The sequence below is a fragment of the Carassius auratus genome, chromosome 30, assembly GCF_003368295.1.
Source record: "Carassius auratus strain Wakin chromosome 30, ASM336829v1, whole genome shotgun sequence".
In the NCBI taxonomy this organism is placed as follows: domain Eukaryota; kingdom Metazoa; phylum Chordata; class Actinopteri; order Cypriniformes; family Cyprinidae; genus Carassius; species Carassius auratus.
The window spans coordinates 29,513,709-29,530,205 of NC_039272.1; the positions used below are offsets into that span (position 1 = coordinate 29,513,709).

General features: G+C 36.9%; 1 protein-coding gene across 2 annotated transcripts in view; it reads right to left on the minus strand.

The window, feature by feature from the left end:
• Positions 1-14,275, minus strand: part of LOC113049910 (protein kinase C alpha type) — a 96,206-nt gene extending 81,931 nt beyond the window's left edge. The window contains exons 1-2 of one of the 2 annotated variants that reach the window (XM_026212649.1): positions 13,801-14,275; positions 12,914-12,945 (exon numbers count right to left, since the gene is read on the minus strand). In XM_026212649.1, coding sequence (XP_026068434.1) covers positions 12,914-12,945; positions 13,801-13,970 — 202 coding nt within the window. In that variant the 5' untranslated portion in view covers positions 13,971-14,275. The remainder of the gene's footprint in view (positions 1-12,913; positions 12,946-13,800) is intronic. The other variant, XM_026212650.1, reaches the window with a different exon arrangement.
• Between the last annotated feature and the right edge of the window lie 2,222 nt (positions 14,276-16,497).

Below are 16,497 nucleotides of genomic sequence, written 5' to 3' on the forward strand. Positions count from 1 at the left end.
TGGTTGGAACAGCTCTTCACCTGTGGTTAGAAGCACATATTCTTGATAGCATGATGTAGACTTCAACAAGCAGTATGATCTATATCTGTATATATTAGTTTCCCCCCATGACAGTATCTTTCATTTCAAATGGACTTTCATATAAACACAATACCATTTTACACCTTGAACATTTTCAATAGAAAGAAAACAGTTTTTGAAGAGTGAGCACATATGAATGTGCTCTAGTAATCTCGGGAAACTACAGTATGTGAGAGGAAACCAGTGACTGAATAAAACATATGCAAATAAAATCAAAACAATGAAGAGCAAAAATAATTTAATTCTCCTTAATTACAGCAATAATGTGTCAACTGATTATCTAACCACCAATTATTAGCATAAGTTATTACACAAACACCTGCGTGAATTCATTAACAACAGTTCTGTACTGTTAAACCAATGCGTTTACAACAACAGATATACTGTACAATAAAAATACTTCTATTTCGGGAAACAGTTGTGAGTAGCTAGTTAATCAGACATAATAACTATTAGGGGTGCGCCGATCGAGATCGGCCAATCATTAATGCGCATCTCGTCATGCCGGTTCTCTAATCAGCGGTAAATTCCCTCAGGTGCGTGATTTCACATTGAGCCTGTTACTACACAGTCATTGTTAACTGAGAAGATGCGCAAATAAACGCTGAAAATGAACGTGGATTTGCGTAGCTTCTCAGTTAACAATGGCTCTGTGTAGTAACAGGCTCTACGTGAAATCGCGCACCTGAGGGAATTTACCACTGAATAGAGAACTGGCTTTACTGATGAGATGCGCATAACGATCGTCCGATCTTGATCGGTGCACCCCTAATAACTGTGTCAGTTGCAAACAGCTCTGAAAAACTAATGTCAATAATGTGGTTATACCTTTTGCCTGAACACTTGTGATTGAATCAAACAAAATGTATCTTAATGTCAGGTGTAAACAGGACCAGAGAGAGAAAGTGAGAGACTGCCTGTTTTGTAGACGAATGTGCAAAGAGATATTCAGTGAAAGTATAATGTTGCAGTTCACCAGAAATACACAAGCACATTTACTTTGATGATCTGCTTTAAGAGGAAGCCAAAAGCCTTCATCTCTCCATTTGTTGAATTACTATCATGTTGTTATCCCCCCCATCAAAAACCAATAAACCACCTCTCTCTCTCCCCTTTAAAAGACAAGAAACCATGATTCCCCATCAAATAATATTATTAAAAAAAAAAAAAATACACAATTGCGGTCGGTGAGATTGTGCAGTAATTTAGAGTGGATGCATTACACGGCTAATGTGTTTGCACAGGCATACGCACCAGTGATATACACTAATGCTGAGCTTTACTTGATCTGTGCATTTATAATGCGGCTTACTCTGAAACACCCAGCCCAATATCCCCACCCCCACCCCCGCACACTCACATCTAAACATCACTACCTCACTAGATAACTCAAAAGCACCAATGCGAATATCTCTCCATGATATTTCCACAGCAGAAGTGAAGAATGTACATATTAAAATATAAAAACATGTTGCATATTCTCCCAGTACAATCAAATAAAGAAATGCGCTGCAAATTCTCAAATCACAACCATATACTGAAACGTGCTGCAAATTGTCTCAACACATCCAAATACAGAAACGCGCTGCAAATTGTCACAGCACAACCATGTACATAAACGCACTGTAAATTCTCACAAAACAACAAAATACAGAAACGCACTGAAAAAAAATTCACAAAACAACCAAATGCTGAAATGCACTGCAAATTCTCACAACACAATCCAATTACATATTTGTATATATACAGCACGTTTCTGTATTTGGTTGTGTTGTGTGAATTTGTAGCATGTTTACTGTCAAACTGATAAAAAAAAGTCTTAATTTGCAGATGGAACCAGCAGTCTACATATAAGCTGCAATGTCTTAATTTACATTAAGACATCAATGTCATTAATTTAATCATTAAAGGGGTGGTTCACCGGTGATGTTTTTTTTCTTCTTTTTTTCTAGACCTAATTGTGTTTATGGGGTGCAGTCTAACATGTGTTAATGCTATGTTTAAAAATTAAAATAAAATCAATAACTTTTCATATAATTTACATTTATTCCACACTACTCTGTCCCTTTTCTGAGAAACGTGCTGATCATGTCCTGCTTTATGAAGACTCTCCCTCAGAAATAGGCAATGGGCTCTGATTAGTTAGCTAGTCCAGTGAGTTGTGATTGGCTAAACCGTTTCTAAATGTCCCACCCCTCACCTCAGCGGCATGTGCTCCGGTTGTATTGTAAACCATGGTGTCCTTAATATCACTTATAAGTTTGAGCCCGATTGAGAAACAGAGGATATTATTGAAGAGGATCTTGCAGAACCTGTGCAAGCACAGCTTTTAATGCTAGGCCTATATTTTAGTTTGATGTTGTTTCATACTTTTGTATACACTGTTATCTGTAAACGCTACTGCTTATGTTAGCTTTTAATACAGTTTTATCCTGATTAAAGCTTTAATACAGTACAGCAACTGCACAGGAGTTCATGTTTCACGCTTCTCATAGCTATGTGAAAATAACTGGAACGGTTAAATTGGAACGGTTCATTGTTGGAGCTGAACTGAATGAGACAGAGAGAGAGAGAGATAGAGAGAGAGAGAGGGAGAGAGAGAGAGAGAAATGCAGAGCTGGGGGACGTGAGGAACAGTTTTAAGAGCCGCTGCTTTAAAACATTGATTTTGAAACTTACAAATCCACTAGAATCATTAGAAGAAAGAATCACAATTCATATAGGAATAGATTTTTACATGCACTTCTAGTTTTCTCTTCCTCTTCTCTAAAGTAGCACAGCATGGGCTTGCCTCATTTGCTGCCTTTTTCCGAGGGCAGGGCTTATTTGGGTTTGGAAGTAACTTGTTGTAGTCCCTACCAGCCATTTTTGTAGGCATTAAACTGCCAGAATTTTAAAAGACGATATCTCCGTTTGCATTGTACTTTCAGCTTCGTAACTTTGCAGATATTATGTTCAAACAGCAACATTACTCATTAACTAACTGTCACGCTGTTTTGTGTTTATTTTGTTATTAAAGCTTCATTTGAAGGTCCGCCGGTTCCTGCCTCCTTAATTTTGTTAACTGTTACTTTAAAAAAAGTTAAATTGCAATCAACTACCCCTTTAAAATTCTATGTAATGTACTCTATATTATATTCTTACTTACCTATTATATTTACTAGATTATTGTTGAAATTCTGTTGTGCCCTGTTGCACAAATAAAACCTATTCTTTGGACTAACAAATTGATAATTTTCCATAGCATCTCATCAGCTAGGCTTTTTATTTTTTGTCTACAGCAATGATTTATTATCAGAAGTGAAGAATCACAGCTTGGATTTATTGAAGCCCCACGCAACACCTTACAAACAATGTGCCAATTAAACCAATCTTTTTTCATAATGGATTTTGTGCTACTTCTATTTACTTGTCCTATGATTGTTGTACCACTTAAGGAAGTTCCTCTGGAATCCTTTGGGCAGTAAATAGCAAATGTGTATTGACCTCAAATCATTAATTTTAACAAAACCTTAAAAAAAAGTTTACATTTTAGCATTATACTCCGTTACGTCCGCTACGTTCTCAAAACTCAGGCAATTTGATAATACCTAGAATATCAAAATCAACTGCGGGCGGCAGATCCTTTTCCTATTTGGCGCCTAAACTCTGGAATAACCTACCTAACATTGTTCGGGAGGCAGACACACTCTTGCAGTTTAAATCTAGATTAAAGACCCATCTCTTTAACCTGGCATACACATAACATACTAATATGCTTTAAATATCCAAATCCGTTAAAGGATTTTTAGGCTGCATTAATTAGGTAAACTGGAACCGGAACACTTCACATAACACCGTACTTTCTACATCATTAGAAGAATGGCATCTACGCTAATATTTGTCTGTTTCTCTCTTGTTCCGAGGTCACCGTGGCCACCAGATCCAGTCTGTGTCCAGATCAGAGGGTCACTGCAGTCACCCGGATCCAGTACGTATCCAGACCAGATGGTGGATCAGCACCTAGAAAGGACCTCTACTGCCCTGAAAGACAGCGGAGACCAGGACAACTAGAGCCCCAGATACAGATCCCCTGTAAAGACCTTGTCTCAGAGGAGCACCAGGACAAGACCACAGGAAACAGATGATTCTTCTGCACAATCTGACTTTGCTGCAGCCTGGAATTGAACTACTGGTTTTCGTCTGGTCAGAGGAGAACTGGCCCCCCAACTGAGCCTGGTTTCTCCCAAGGTTTTTTTCTCCATTCTGTCACCGATGGAGTTTCGGTTCCTTGCCGCTGTCGCCTCTGGCTTGCTTAGTTGGGGTCACTTCATCTACAGCGATATCGTTGACTTGATTGCAAATTAAAACAGACACTATTTCAACTGAACAGAGATGACATCAATGAATTCAATGATGAACTGCCTTTAACTATCATTTTGCATTATTGAGACACTGTTTTCCAAATGAATGTTGTTCAGTGCTTTGGCGCAATGTATTTTGTTTAAAGCACTATATAAATAAAGGTGATTGATTGATTGATTAGTACTTTCTCTAAGATATAAAAATGTGTGGATGCTTACAAGTATATTTTTGTTTCCTTCAATCTTTCTGACTAGCTACAAATGAAAAATGCAATATTGCAAATTGCATCTAGTGCTGAGTACAGTTTAATGATAATGACATTTTTATGACTGTCTTTCAAAATAATATACAGCTTATGAACTTCATGACAAAAGCTCTTTTTGGTATAATCACATAATCCACTGATCTTTTAAGCACAGTTTATACCTTTAATCCCCCCACAAAAGAGAGTATCCATTAGAGTGAAATATCCATATCAAAGTCTTAAATGTGATGGTCTGTCTGTCCTGGTGATTTCTCATTTGGTGATCTGCTGGTATAGTGGTGATACAGATGTCTGGGTGATCCTATATACATGAATCTTTCGAAAAGCACAAGCTCTCATAGAGGACAGGGTTAAAGAAATGAGCTAAAAGATGACAACATTGAAAAAAAAAATCAGACCTCTCAAACTCAAAATTTTCTTTGGACTGATAACATCAAATTTGTTCAACTGGCCAAATTGAATTAATGTTAATTACATTTTATAAGTTAAAGTAGGCCAACTGAAAAAAAGTTTGATGTGGCCAGTCACTAGAAAATATTTGAGTTGGAGAGATTTATTTTTTTTTTAAAGTGAAAGCTGTCAATGCACATAAAAAAAAAAAAAAAAATTATATATATATATATAATATATATATAGCCCATCGGACTGGAAAACACAATAGCCCCAGGAGGTGGGGCAATTTTGTGAGCCCTGCACCTCAGATCTATTTGTGAAACACTGGTTTCCACACTGGTTTCGTTAAACAAAATAAATGATTATTTTAAAACATTGACTCAAAAGAATCATGGGTTCACTAATCTGATCATGAACTTGTATTACCGAGTCAAAGATGAGCTATTATTGTACATCTCGAATGAATAAAGACTTCAAGTTCATCTGTAAAGCACATAAAGCTATTGTTTGAGTCTATTTCATGCATGATTCGCATAGATCTGCTAACTGAATGCAAAGAGTGAGTTCTAGAAGAATGTTTGTGTCTTGATGAGCATGTATCGCTCACTTGGAGTCGCTAAATGAAAAGCTGTTGTTCTTTTTTTTTCAACGGAGGATCAGTTGCCCTATTGATTAAAATCCCCAAACTGTTTACTTAAATATAAAATTAATAAATTACATAAAAACATGGGCGTTTGCATTATGATGTGGTGGGCTGCTGTGGGCCAGAAAGCCTCAGCAACTTTTTGGTCCCAGTCCGCCGCTGAATAGCACACCCCTATCCAAAAAGCACAACCAGTTGTATTAATAATGTTATCCTGAGTGTGAAGTGTTACCAGAATTTGTTTTAATTAAGGTGAAAAATAAAAGTTTTGTGTTTAATGTATTTGTGCTGATGTTGAAATGGATTTCAAAACATATGATATCGAAAAAAGTATTGTTAGGAACCGGTATCGAAACTGAGGTATCGAAATTGGCACCGGATCGAAAGATTTTGAACAATACCCAGCCCTACACTGAATAAATGATGGAATGGACGTTTTTGGGTGAACTGTTTTCCTTTAACACTGCAGACTGTAACGTAAATGTAACACAGCATGAAAGACCCTTCTCTCCAAAGGCCCCCCTTCCAATGTAAAGCTTTGTCAGCACTGCCAATAGTTACAGGCACTGATTATGCATGATATGACTTTTTACTAAATGTATAGTAGCAAAAACCCCCCATCCAGCCAATTTTTCTAAAATGTCCATCCCTATTGTGTGCACAAATAACCACTGTAATCTTTAGAATTCCGGATTTCCCTGAAATGCTGCCACAATGTACTCTGAATGTACTATGTACTATTTTCCACATAATTGCAGTAACAATATTTATCATACGGAGTACATTTTCAAAAAAAAAAAAAAAGTGTTTACTAATGCTAAAAGGAACAAACAATATGGATTAAACATTAAAAGCCTGAGGGCATGCAGCTCACCTTATGCGTGGCAGAAGGATTTCAGCTTAAATATGGGTTTGCATTTCACTGCAGAAACATCCACATGCTACATTAAAATGCTCTTAAATGGTTAGTTCACCCACAAATGAAAATTAAGCCATACATTTTTCACCCTGAAGTAACCCTAGGTTTATATGACTTTCTTTTTACATACGGCTGTAGATACAGCTTCGGATGCGACTAGCTCAGGGAGTCCTGTACATTGTTCGGTTCCAGCTACACGCCTTTGCAGCAGGGCAACTGGGTGACAGTGAGGCGGCATAGAAGCGGGTCAAAACAACGCTCTTCTGTTCCGATCAAAACATTAAACAGGTTCTCCCCACTCAGTGACACACCCACTTAGAAACCTGATGAAAGTGCTCTATTTATTGGTGATTCTATTGTACGGAACGTGAAAATAGAGACACCAGCCAGCATAGTCCACTGTTTGCGGGAGCCAGAGCATCTGACATTTTAACAAATTTAAAAGTGCTGGCTAATGCTAAACGTAAATACAGTAAGATTGTTATTCACGCCAACTCTAATGATGTACTCTACCAAACTTAAAATTGTAACAGTTACTTACTTCAGAGTGTTACACACATAATTTTGGTGTCTTCGGAAAGAAGACCCTTTGGGCAACTCTATTGGGGTTAGACAACATGTGTCAGGACCTACTCATTGTCGAAATCATACTCTAAATTAAATACTGTCACATGGAATTGATGTTGATGGTGCTGAAATTATGCAGCAACGCAATATCACAGATCATTATCTAGTATTGTGTAAACTTCATACAGCTAAAACTTTAGATTCTACTCATTGTTACAAGTATGGTAGAACCTAGGGTTTAGCCAATAGATGATGCCATCGTCCATCGCCAATGGCCCTTTTAATGCACGATAACTTTTTAGTTTCACAATCACTTTTGAGATTAGCAATCGCACGTAGGCCTACTCTATTTATACCAGCAGTTCTCAATTCCAGTCCTCTGGCCCCCTGCTCTGCACATATTGTGTGTTTCTCTTATGCTTCAGAGGTTTGCTCTATTTGAACATAAGTGCCCTGCGAAGTGGACATCACAGGATAATATGCATTGAAGTGTGCAAGACCTGAATTTAAATTGTATTTATTTACAGAGGTATATGATGCCACACTTGTTCATGTGTGAAGACGTTGTGCAGCGCAAATCTGTGAATGAATGTTCCAAAGTGAGGTAAACTTCAACAGGTTTGGAGGAACAGCTGGAGGAAAACAAAACGTGAGGTATTTCGTATTGCTCAGCGGGAAAGTACTTTATCCTACAGAAAATCTTTAAAGACCTCTAGATCAGTTTATTTTTCATCTCTTTTAGAAGAATACAAACATAACCCCAGGTATTTATTCAATCCAGTTGGTAAATTAACAAAAAATAAAGCATCAACAAGTGTTGACAATTCCCAACAGCAAACCAGTAATGACTTTATGAACTACTTTACTTCAAAGATCGATACTATTAGAGATAAAATTGTAACCATATAGCCGTCAGCAGTATCACATTAGCCAGTGCACTATAGATCCACTGAGGAACAGTTCCACTCTCTACCATAGAAGAGGAAGAATTGTATAAACTTGTTAAACCATCTAAACCAACAACATGGATGTTAGACCCTATTCCATCTAAGCTCCTGAAAGAGGTGCTTCCAGAAGTCATAGATCCTCTTCTGACTATTATTAATTTGTCACTCTCTTTAGGATATGTCCCCAAAACCTTCAAACTGGCTGTTATTAAGCCTCTCATAAAAAAACAAAACTAAACCCCAAAGAAGTAGCTAATTGCAGACCAATCTCGAATCTTCCTTTTCTGTCCAAGTTACTAAAAAAATGTATTATCCTTACAATTATATTTCTACTTAGAGAAAAATGTTATCTGTGAGGATTTCCAGTCAGGATTTAGACTGTATCACAGTACTGAGACTGCTCTCCTTAGAGTTACAAATGACCTGCTCTTATCATCTGACTGTGATTGTATCTCTCTATTAGTGCAATTGGAAATTAGTACTGTGTTCGACACTACTGACCACAATAATCTCTTGAATAGACTAGAAAACTTGGTAGAAATGGTAGTGCATTAGCATGGTTCAAATCATGCTTATCTGACGGCAATCAATTCATTGCAGTGGATTAAGAGGTATCATATCGATAAGCACAAATGTAAATAAGTATAAACTATGGCATTGTTTTTATTTTTAGTGATAAGAAGTGTGTGTTTTTTTGTTTTGGTACCGAAATTGGTACCGAGAATCGTGGATTTTCACTGGTATCGGTACCAAATACTGAAATTTTGGTACCGTGACAACACTACCTAGGTGTGCTATTTGATGGCAGTCTTTTCTTTGAAAGCCACATTTCTAGCATTTTTAAAACTGCATTTTTCCATCCCAAAAATATACCTAAATTATGACCTATGCCCTCAATATCAAATGTAGACATTGAGAACATAGGTCGTAATTTAGATATATTTAGCATTCAGACTATGGAATAACCTACCTAACATTATTTGGGAGGCAGACACACTCTGTCAGTTTAAATCTAGATTAAAGATCCAGCACGTATCCAGCCCAGATGTTGGATCAGCACCTAGAGAGGACCTCTACAACCCTGAGCACCAGCCACGCCACAAGGATTTTCTGTTTTCTTTCAAATCAAAGCATAACTACACAGAGAAAATGTATTATTGTGGTGGTATATTATGCTGCCTGCGTTCAGCTCATATTTTCCAAAATGGCTCTATGGAGATGTGAAGAGACACAGAGGACACAAACAACTCATTTGTTTTATTTGAGTACAAAAAGTATTCTCGTCGCTTCATAATGTTACGGCTAAACCACTGATGGCAGATGTACTATTCTGATGATGCTTTTCATACTTTTAGACCCTGACAGTGTATTTTACTTGCCAGTCCATGGGACAGTCACAAGCCTCCTGGATTTCATCCAAAATATCTTAAATTGTGTTCTGAAGATGAACAAAGCTTTTACAGGTTGGAACGACATGAGGGTAAGTGATAAATGATACAATTCAAATTTTTGGGGTTGAGTATTCATTTAATTGATCGACATTTAGTTCAGCTGTGTGCACCTGATTACAGCCAGTACTTAAGTTCTCTCTATTTCGGTTTGGTACTTCCTACCTCATTTAAGCTTTGTTGAAGTTTATCCTGTCTTCCAGTAACCTGGTAAATGTATTAAAGGATTTTTTATCTTTCATCTTTGTTTTCATGGTCATGTTTATTACAAACCATGAAATCACTTAATTTGCAGTTGTTTGATTTTTTTTTCAGCTACAGAGAGCAAGATCACCAGAGTGGCAACAAATTAAGCAATAGCCTTTTTAAATAAATAAAAAAAGCTCCCAAAACAAATGTTTTAGAGCTCATAAGAGGGACACATGACTATAGTATAAAAATCTCAGTGTACTATGCTGAATGCAATGCATATTTAAAACATAAACTGATATGAAATAGTTGATGCAAAGTGGAAGTTTTAAGGAAAAAGTGTCAAACATTAACAAGCAGGTAAAGTTTCAGAGGGAGGAAATAATCTTTCTTATCTCCCTTTAGCTCTAAGTTCCCAATGGCATGGCATGAGTTTGATGGGGGTAATTGTGGATAACTAGGGAAAAGTCACATGAGAGGAAGCAATGACTCAACTTTTCTGTGACCGTCTTATTTGCCTGTCCATTTTTGCAAACATTCTGGAAACTGCCCTATAATGGTTCAGGCTGGGGAAATAGATGGACTAATTACAAACTAAACAACTCACCCACTTCAGACATTCTGTTATTTGTGAGCCAGAAATGTTTTTTTTTTTTGTTTTTTTTTGAGCACTCAGCTTGATGAAGGTAGACCTCCATGGGCCCTATTTAAACGATCTGAAACGCAAGTGTCAAAGTGCGAAGCGCAAGTAACTTTGTGGGCGGGTTTCGGCGCTGTTGCTATTTTCCCGGCGGGATAAATGGCTCTTGCGCCCGGCGCAAATCTAAAATGGGTTGGTCTGAAGTAGCTTCATTATTCATAGGTGTGGTTTGGGCGTAACGTGAAATAAACCAATCAGAGCGTCATCCAACATTCCCTTTAAAAGCAGGTGCGCAAGTTCCATTATGGATTGCTATTATTATGGCGTAATTTACCAGGCGCACGCCAGGAGCGGTTCACAGCCGAGGAGACTGATGTTCTTGTAAGAGCAGTGAAAGACAGAGAAGTTGTGTTGTATGGGGATGGGAGAAACCCACCCAAAATAGCGTCATGATTTCCGTCATCTCATGTGTTAATATTTTTTTAGTGTAACAATTTATGATTTGCAAAAATAACTGTTGCATCTGTGTAGATTACATGAGCAAAGTGTATGCGTGTTGTGCACGCTATACATTATGGTCAAGCATGCGCCCCTAAAATAGCATAATGAACAACGCGCAACGCGCCACTGACTTTAGACTAGGTTTTTTCTGGTCAGTGGCGCAATTGTTTAATGGAACAGCGAAATAGCACCAGGTATTGTTTGCGCCAGAACACGCCTCCTTTTTTGCTCTGAACCGCCCAGGGAGCGCAAGTTCATTCACTAGTTTAGCGACGTGCTTCTATGGAGGGAAAAGCGCGCTTTGCGCGGGTGCAAAATAGGAATGACACATGCGTCGGTGTACAAAGTCAATTGCGCTGGGTGCAAGATAGGGCCCCATATCTGTAAAACAGTGTGACACCTGCAGTGTTTATGGAGCTAAGGATTTAACAACTATCTGTAAAGAAGATGACTACTAAAAATAACATTTAAATCACAGTGAGTCACATAAATTACACATGAACATAACAATGTTTAAAAACAATAACTTGATTCACACACACACACACTCACTCACTCACTCTCTCTCTCTCTCTCTCTCTCTCTCTCTCTCTCTCTCTCTCTCTCTCTCTAATAACTGAATTTGAATGAATAACTGCATTATGTCTGCTATCAACTGATCAAGCCTCCATGACTAGGTCTAAAATTACGGTTTGGAATTAGCAATGGCCACATTTTTGAGAGAATATTGTTCAAAACCATAAATCCAAAATGAACACACAAAAATATTTTTTTGATATGTCTCTGGAAAAACAATTCAAATAAACAATCTTACGGCTATCTTTCATTAATTTTCTTTTTTTTTTTTTTTTGGATCGTCTCATTCTGTTTGTGACATTGTATGCTTTCTGAGTGTGAATTATTCCATATCGGACACAAACAATTCTGTCCCTGAAGAACTGAAATGTAAACAAAGGAATTATCATCCATATTACAACGTTATTGCTTCGCTGGACTAAATGTGCTCCATGATATGTCGTTCAGTGGACCCTTACCTTTCTAACTAAACTGGGATGTACAGCTGTGGATGTGTTTATGACTCGTTATAACGACGAATATGGTTCTAGCAAATACATTCTTTATAAGCTTTCCATTGAAAAACTGCGATCTGTCATCGATGCTTGAGGCTTAGATCTGTATAATGATACATAGTTTGTCAAGATTAAATTTGTCCTGTTTCATTTAATCTTTTTGTAATTATTGACACGTGCAAACGAGGGGAGTTCAGGATGTCCACTTCTGGGTGCAGGTTAAGAGGTTTAATTTAAAATTCTGATTTCAATTTCAGTGACACTGAACGTTCAAAAAGATAACAGGGCTGAAGTGTAAAGTATTAAGAACAATGCACACAAAAGTCACTTTTAAACAAAGCAGCTTTTCTGTTGGTCAGTGTAGCAAATTTGTGTGACCATTTTGAAATCTGCATGGGGAACTTTCTTGCCCACACGGGAAACTGATTGTGCAAATTCCTACAGGAAATTTTTCAAAGCAACAGCAAATGTGACCACACATTAAGTGTGAAATGTAGGCAAACAAACAAACAAACAAAACCTTCCTTTCAGTTGAAAAGGGTATGTTACTCAATATAAGTAGCTTCCACAGATGAACTGCCCCTCTGTGTGTAAGGCTTTTCACTGAGATACCAAACAGCTATTGGGTTTCTGTCTTTAAGACAAGAGTTATTTAGCTCAAGGCCAGCTAAGAGATACTTTTGAGAGACATTATAGCTCACATTTTGCCTGCTAATTTCAGCCTCAATCACCACAACAGTGACTACTACTACTACACTGAACTGAGCTGATCATGTGTGAAAAGGAAACTGTTTCAAGATTATGTCTTGTGTTGAGGACCACAGCATCATCTCTTTAAGTTAGGATCAATAAGAGTGACTGTTTAGAGAATAAGCATGACATGCAAATCCATCTATGGCAGCTTACCTTGGCACTGAAAGCCTTGCTTTCCAAACCCCCTGATGAAGAAGAGAAAGAGAAAAAACAATGCATTAGAGATCGGACTCTCTAAATCCTTTAATGGGCTTTTAGCTATCAGTTCTCTTCCACTGAACATGCAATCCCTTAATTAAAAAGTAAATGGACAGCTATGGTGTCTCATGTTTGATTTGTGTCAATGCACATACAGGAAAACCATAAAAGGCATGCCCTTTAACAGTAAATTTTACAGGGAGCCATACATTTGATAACTGAACCAGAACTGCATGTTCAAACAAATAATGAAAAAAAAAGAACTATCTGATAAAATAAATAAATAAATTTAATACAAAGATGCACTGTTCAATTATTAATATTTTGTATTATCATTATAATTTAATATCTGAACAATAATTCATATTTTAAATGTTATATAATACTAAATAAACTAGAAACAAGTGTGAAGCAATGACCTGACTGAACAGCTAAATGCCCCACTGTAAGCCTATCTGGACAAACCGATCACGCCCAAATCATGGCAAGCCCAGTAAACGTGAGACATGCAGAATAAGGCAGTAGTCCGATACTTAAGCAACTTTAGATTCTGACCAAAAACACAATACATTTATTTTACGAAAGCAAGTTAAAGCGCGTGAGTCTTGTGAAACAAGAGTTCTGCTTAACAGTCCAATAAACTCTAAACGTGTTTTATTCATGTGCGTTCTGAACACAGCTGAAATGGAAACAGGTAGTTTCTAAATTCTTAAACTGGTGTCTGTTCCAAGGTGTAGCCTACTCCTGGTAACAGGCCAGCTGCAAGATCTACAGCAACAAGGTAATAATATTTAAACTTATACTAATATTGCAATAATTCATGTGTGAAATGATCTACTCACCAAATAAATTCAGTGCAGTGACTGCAGAAAGTCGGCTGCTTGAAAAACCTCGCAATAAATTTGTGGTTTTTCACTTCATGGACGTTTTTCTGCCTCAAAGCACCTTTACGTGCGAATCGATTTGCAACGTCAGATGTGGACTGCTCGTTGCTTTGTATGACATCAGCCATCGCAGAAAGAGGAGAGAATAATTCCCCGTAGAGTATGTGGAAGTTGCTGTCAGATAAATATAACGTTGTTTTTCTGCCTTGTCGTTTGTCCGGGTAGCGCAACAGTTGGGTACGCACGTGCGGAAAGGGTTTCTCTTGCTTTCGCCACAACTCCTGTGTGTGACAGCTTCCAGCGAGCGCTCCGCTTCCTTCTCGCTCGAGCTGACGTCACTGAAGTGTCCTTGTGCTGGGAGTGGATAATAACGCTCGCCACTGGATCATCATGAGTCCCGTGCAATGAGCGTCATCCGGCGGTCAAGAAACATGTGTGCGCGTTTCGGTGAGAAATCCACAAGATAATAGTCCTTAAAAAGACTTTTGTGACAAGTTTGAACCTTCGCATGGTAGCTCTTTTTTTTTTTAAATATATATATATATATATATATATATATATATATATATATATATATATATATATATATATATATATATATATATATATATATACATGTGGATCCTGAACTATTCCATATCTTCATGCCCCTGCTCCTCACCACGATGTCCCTCTTAATTTGTTTCTTAACAATTTCACGTGACAGAACATCCAAAGATTTCGGGCTAAACTTGTTGCAGTCTGTCTTGACACCCAACTGATTGATCAGGGAGACACAATTTTTTTTCTTTACCATAAGTATGTCATTCCATAACCATAAGCGTTATGTTAAACTGGAATGAACAATGAGAATAAACACTAATACATAATTGTGGAGAATGTAAAGTAATAGCTATATATATTTAGTTTCTTTATGGTTGTACGGTTTGTCATATTTATTATCATTCAAATGTAATTCAAATTCAAACGTTATAATTCAAATGCATTAATTGCCTGCTTAGAGGTACACTTATTTTGATCGGGAAATGTTTATCATGAGCATTTTTTGTTATACTGGTTGAAAGTCTCATCACAACCCAGAGGTTGACAGTAACAGAGTATATTTACACTTTTTGAGTATCTGTACTTTACTTGAGTATTATCTTCATGACACTTATGAATTTAATTACACTAAATTTAAAAGACAAATATTTTACTTTTTTTAGACAGCCTATGTAATCACTCTTGGCTTCCCAGCATTTTAATAAGCAATTAGTAAACAATTTAAAAACAAATTAATATTGTGGGCGTGGTATATATTATACACAATATTGTCTGATTTAACTTTATTTGTTAAAGCATTGTTGTTGTAAAGTTATAAAGCTGCAGTTTTTTGTTGTTGTTTTTTTTTTTGCTTGGTTGTGAGTTATGGGGTTTTACACTAGGGGACTTTGGGGTGTTGCTAATAGGCTGACCTAGTGGATTTTTAGCCAGTGAGGAAAAAGACAATTGAGGTGTGAAAAGGTTTTGCTACAGAAATGCAAGCCAGAAGTACGAGAAATGTTTATTAATTCAAGTCACTCATGTGAACAAGTGCCGATTCGGGTCAGATTTTAGCCTTTCTTTCAGCGATCTCCATTTAAATGTCTGCATGTGGTAAAAAAAATCATGTAGTGTTTAGGTGTTAATACAGCTTTTTCCAGTCTGTTTGCCATTGGTTAATTAGCAGTTTTATGTAATATATTGGTTAATGTTAAGAATTCTTAAAAAAAAAATGCAAACGTTCTTGAGTGTTAACACACACTGCCATGTAAAAAATGAAAAAATAAAATAAAAATAATTCAGAGAGCTGGACTTATGGTATTTTGTGTACGATTCCGGGAGTGTAAAAGGTGTGGCTGTGACAACACTATTGATAGCATCTCTCTTATAGTGTGACAATATCTTGCAAATGACTTTAATTGTTTCTTACACAGACATAGCATGCAGAACACAACAATGATATTACTTACTTACTTACACTTACAACAGAGACAGCAAATTAAATGTCAAAGAAAGTCAGAAAATTGTAAAACAAAGCAACTGCATAATTTATTCACCCTATAATACATTCTGGGAGTCAGTATAGCATCTCTGGCTGAGAAGTAAAGACTATTCAAAGTTTATAGTAACTGAGACTTGTAGTGACTTAATTTATTTAATAAACTTGAAATATGTTTATCACTAAATTGTTGAACTACATGTTCGAAATTGCCCCCTACACTCTCATTCGCTATTCCACTAGTATAGTCCAGTTTAAGGAGTGAATTAAAATGAGTAAATGAATTCGGACACTGAATGTGCTGGAAGCACTGCCACTTTTGTATAGTTTGTGCTTGCTGTTTTATAATCATTTGAAACTGAGCAAACTGGCATCTCTGGTAGTAATAAAAATGGGATCTTGAAGCCGTGAAAATCTAACAATTGAAACTAGGATGAAGTAGAGCAAGTCTTTGTTGCAGATTGGTACTGTAAATACTCTTATTGCATTATGGACAAGTTTTAAGTTCTAAAAATTACAGTTTGTTCTTAGAGTACAATGAACTGTTATATCACAGAAGATTTGATTGTCATGATTATTAAAACAGGACTTTACCTTAAACAGGCCTTGAAATCAAATGTAAATATAAAAGAAAG